Genomic DNA, 4,558 nt, shown 5'->3' on the forward strand with positions numbered 1-4,558 from the left:
TCTTTTTGGAGAGAGGAGGTATTTTTACTATGAGCACGCAGTTTAACTGCATTATTATGTGATTGTTATCGACCCTGCATTATTATGTGATCGTTATCGACTCTTAATTATCGTGCATATAATAGTAAAATATTCTCATATGAGTTTAGGAAATTATAATTATTAGTTTGTCCAAGTATATAAGGAAAATAATTCTTAATTATATATTTATATATATAGTATAGTTTAATTTGATTTAGAAGTTAATTATCAGAAAACCTCATGAATTCAAGTGGAACGAAATTTCCATTTTGAAATGACATGTTAGTTTATCGATCGAATCCTATGTAAATATACACTACTTCAAGTGATATATACAATATACACGCATAGATTACTAAAGATTCTTACTTTTCATTCTTTATTCTTTTTCCCACTCTTTTTATGCTGTGGTTAAAATCAAATTACAACACCATGTAAATCGTAATAGAACTATCTTGAACAGTATACTTAAATTATTAAATTAATTAATTAAAGTATTATAGCCAACAAAGTTAGCTTCCAGTTGAGGCTATTTTATACCACAAATCAATATTAATATAGTCACAAAAAAGGGTTTCCCATCTTTAAAAGAGGAACCCTATTCTTCTTCCCCTATTTGCATATCGCATTTGTTCTTCTTGAATCTCTCAATATTTTCTCTTACACACACAGAAAAAAAAAAAAGAGTGATTAATTAACAAGAGAATATAATATAATTATAATGTTCCATTCAAAGAAAGCAGCAGCTACTGGTTCTACAACTGCTATGAATTCACTTCACCACAACCATAATCATCATCATCATAATCATCATCATGATAGGTCCAACATGTGTGGTGTTGGTGCTACTAACCATACCACTGCTGGTCCTGGAACCATACAAGGTGACTCGGGCCTTGTCCTCACCACTGACCCCAAACCGCGACTCAGGTGGACAGTCGAGCTCCATGAACGATTCGTTGATGCTGTTGCTCAGCTTGGAGGACCTGATAGTATGCTTATTAACTTACATCTCATTTAAATTTTGGATTTTCGTTTTGTAAATCTTTTAAACAACGGAGATTTTATAAAAACATGCTAAGAAGAAACTAGCTATATTAATTTACAAGAATCTATCTAATTTCATATCTTTTATATCTACATCCCATCTTAGATTTAGTATACATGCATATGTTGTTATCATTTAACAAAGATCTAGTCTTGTGTTTGAGGTATGTCATAGTTAGTATTTTGTCTATATATGTAAATAAATATGCATTTATATGTATATGTATGTGTCATATGATCAAGATCTATATAGTCTTCAATACATGATTGTTGATTGAATATGGATGTCTTTTTTCTAAATCATTGTATTTGTATAGCAACAACTCAACAACTCATAGATATATGCACGTGTGTGTGCCATCTAACCTAGATATATTTTAAAGACTCATCTAGCCTAGATCTAGTATATATCCATGAAGTTTGTGTGTGTGTGTCTGTGTGTGTTTTATCTAACCAAGATTTATATGTTTCTTTTTTTTATAAAATATGTAGAGGCAACACCAAAGACAATCATGAGAGTCATGGGTGTAAAGGGTCTTACTCTTTACCATCTTAAGAGCCATCTTCAGGTATCTCAACTTAACTTACGCTTCAAGTTTTCTCATTGTATATAATTATATATGCATACATATATAGTTCAAAGGTTAATTTATGCTACTCTCTTATTCTTAATTTGGAATTTTTTGTTAACAGAAATTCAGGCTTGGAAAACAACCTCACAAGGAATTTAATGATCATTCCATAAAAGATAGCGAAAGAGGTGAGTATTTATTAATTTATGTACTCGATCATGTGTGTGGGCGTGCGTGTTCATAATCGATAATCCATGTTTATATTAGTAGTTTAACTTTATTAATGAATGTTTATCCCAGCTTCGGCATTAGAACTTCAAAGAAACAGTAATGCATCCTCTTCTGGAATGATGGGCCGAAGTATGAACGAGTAAGTATTAATCACTTTAGTCCTATATATGTTTACAGTTTATAAAAGGAAATCAATATATAGTAGTAGCTTAATGTCGAAATCGTGGTGTAATTAGGATGCAAATCGAGGTACAACGAAGACTTCATGAACAATTAGAGGTACATATACATATATATATATATATATATATATATATATATATATATATATATATATATATATATATATATATACCCTTTTCCCTCTTGTGTAAAGTTAACATGAAAATTAAGTAGTACAAATTTTCATTTATGGTATTATATTGTTCAGGTGCAAAGGCATCTGCAATTAAGGATAGAAGCACAAGGAAAATACATGCAAACGATACTCGAAAAAGCTTGCCAAACCCTAGCTGGAGATCAAAGCATGGCTGCTGCTGCTGGTTACAATCATAATAGTATTAATGGTAATAAAGTGATTGGTGCAGGAATTGGAATTGGAATTGGAATGAATATGAATATGGGTATGAACATTAATGCAAGTACAAGTAATACTAATAATCATCTTGATCAAGCACCACAAGGACATAGAGGAGGCCATATGATGATGCTTCCTGGTGACCAAGTGACATCAGCTATCAAGGATTTTGGGTCCCTCAATTTTCCTTCTTTTCAAGACCTTAATCTTTATGGCACTTCACCATCTCCATCACCGCCCGCCGTTGCAGCACCAGGTGGTGCTCTTCTTCATCCCTAAATTATGATCTTAATTACATATATCTGGGTGGGGTGTACATAGTACAGAACCAAACCAAACTAATTCGGTTCTATTATGTTCCAAGTCCCAATTTGTAGTAGATAGTCGGATCGAGGACCGGACCAAATATTTTCGGTTTGATCCAGTTCGGTTCACTTATTTTTTGGTGTTATTTTCGGGTTCGATCCGGTCCGCCCGGACCGAAGATCGTAAATCTGACAAAATGTGAACCGAGGACCGACCAAAATAGCTCGGTTCAGTTAGGGATCGCTCGGTTCCTTATTTTCGGTTCGGTTCCTTGGTTTTTTCCGAAACATGCACACCCTAATCCTAACCCTGATATATATCCTCACAAGAGGTCTCGGATGGTTCACGTACATCTAAGTAAAAACCTAAAGATTAAAACGATTATCCGTTTATTTTAATGTTCCCATATCTTTTTAAAGCGCTTCAACTTGAATAATTATCTGATTTTAATTCATGTGAGTTGGATATAGCACAGGTACTGCTGCAGCCCGAAAGAGCCCCTTAATGTGGTCAGACGATGAACTTCATCTTCAAGATGATCATCATCGTCCATCTGAACATCAACATCATCATCATCAACATCATATTGGAGTACTATCTAGCAATAGTTCTGAAGGAGCAGGAGACGGTTGCGATCTTGATTCGTCTGTCCAAGCGCATCTTTTTGAAACAAAGCCATTAACTTTAGGAAATATCGATCATCATCAACATCAACATCATCTTGGTTTAGGACCGTTAGATCATCAAAAGAAGTTGGAGCGAACGTCTCCAAGAAGACCACCATTGTCGTCGAATAGTTCGATGGATAACATGAGGGCCACACTTTCTACTAATAGTAACTCAAATATGTCTCCACAAGGAAGAAGCTCTTCATTTGGGTAGCTAACAAGATTATACTGATATATACATATATAAATGTTTGTGTGTTAGATTAAACATATAATCTTTTGAAAATTCAGAGACTATATATTACATATATAAAAGGTAGTTAAATGTAGCTATCTCCGAGTTTGTGGTTAATAATCATTTCAATGTATCAAATGCTTGTTAATTAACTTCTAATTTAGGTTGTGTTAGTGTTGAGATTCATAATAATGAATGTAAAGAACTTGGTGTTATATCAGAATTCATGCATTCATTCTGTAATTTCGGTTATTCGATTCGTTGGTCTTGCTGTAATTTACTTGAAAGTCATTTTCATTTCTGTTGGTTATGATCAAATATTTGCAATTTAATTCATGGTCCATATATGGAGTTCCTTTAATCTACACCCATGCATGTATGATGATTTATCCACATTTCTTATGCTTAAATACATTGCTACTTTTAGCCTTTCAAAAAAATAAATTGAAAAAAATATATTGCTACTGCAGATTTTGTTTATATATAAATAAATACTTTTGGTCTTTTAGAATCAAACTTATGATGATGATATGTCTCATTACGAAGCACTAATAAGCTCCACAATAACCGTACTTGTTGACTAGTTAATCAGTATCACTCACAAAGGGGTTTTACTTTTTGAGTTAATGCAAAGGTCTTTGAGTAGTTTATTGTATCGGATGACGATTCTCTATCTGGTAACTCATATTACAACTGAAGTGTAATTAGTTTTACGTCACTTATTCTATGTAGGAACCGATCAAGTATGTGAGATTCGTGGCATTATGTAGAGATGAGGGATTATGGATGAATTCTATCTCAAAAGAAAATCCCTTTATCATTTTTCCTACATGACAAATTATAGGAATGAGTTATAAACATAAATGGATTGTTTGTAGTATGAATTAAGCTATGAGAAGAA

General features: G+C 33.0%; 1 protein-coding gene across 1 annotated transcript; it reads left to right on the forward strand.

Moving 5' to 3' along the window:
* The first annotated feature begins 623 nt into the window (after window positions 1–623).
* On the forward strand, window positions 624–3,892 carry LOC139891275 (myb family transcription factor IPN2). Its single transcript, XM_071874226.1, has 7 exons — window positions 624–1,013; window positions 1,561–1,637; window positions 1,762–1,828; window positions 1,941–2,010; window positions 2,108–2,150; window positions 2,302–2,704; window positions 3,230–3,892. The coding sequence occupies exons 1-7, from the start codon at window positions 743–745 to the stop codon at window positions 3,634–3,636; spliced, it is 1,338 nt and encodes a 445-aa protein (XP_071730327.1). The 5' UTR covers window positions 624–742; the 3' UTR covers window positions 3,637–3,892.
* The last annotated feature ends 666 nt before the right edge of the window (window positions 3,893–4,558 follow it).

This window comes from Rutidosis leptorrhynchoides, chromosome 2, assembly GCF_046630445.1.
Source record: "Rutidosis leptorrhynchoides isolate AG116_Rl617_1_P2 chromosome 2, CSIRO_AGI_Rlap_v1, whole genome shotgun sequence".
NCBI lineage: Eukaryota > Viridiplantae > Streptophyta > Magnoliopsida > Asterales > Asteraceae > Rutidosis > Rutidosis leptorrhynchoides.

Excerpts from the sequence above, each read along its gene's own strand:
- LOC139891275 (XM_071874226.1), top strand. The coding sequence starts at position 743 with ATGTTCCATTCAAAGAAAGCAGCAGCTACTGGTTCTACAACTGCTATG. Across the intron at positions 2,151-2,301 it reads GACTTCATGAACAATTAGAG|GTGCAAAGGCATCTGCAATT; the intron begins GTACATATACAT and ends TATATTGTTCAG. Across the intron at positions 2,705-3,229 it reads GCCCGCCGTTGCAGCACCAG|GTACTGCTGCAGCCCGAAAG; the intron begins GTGGTGCTCTTC and ends GATATAGCACAG.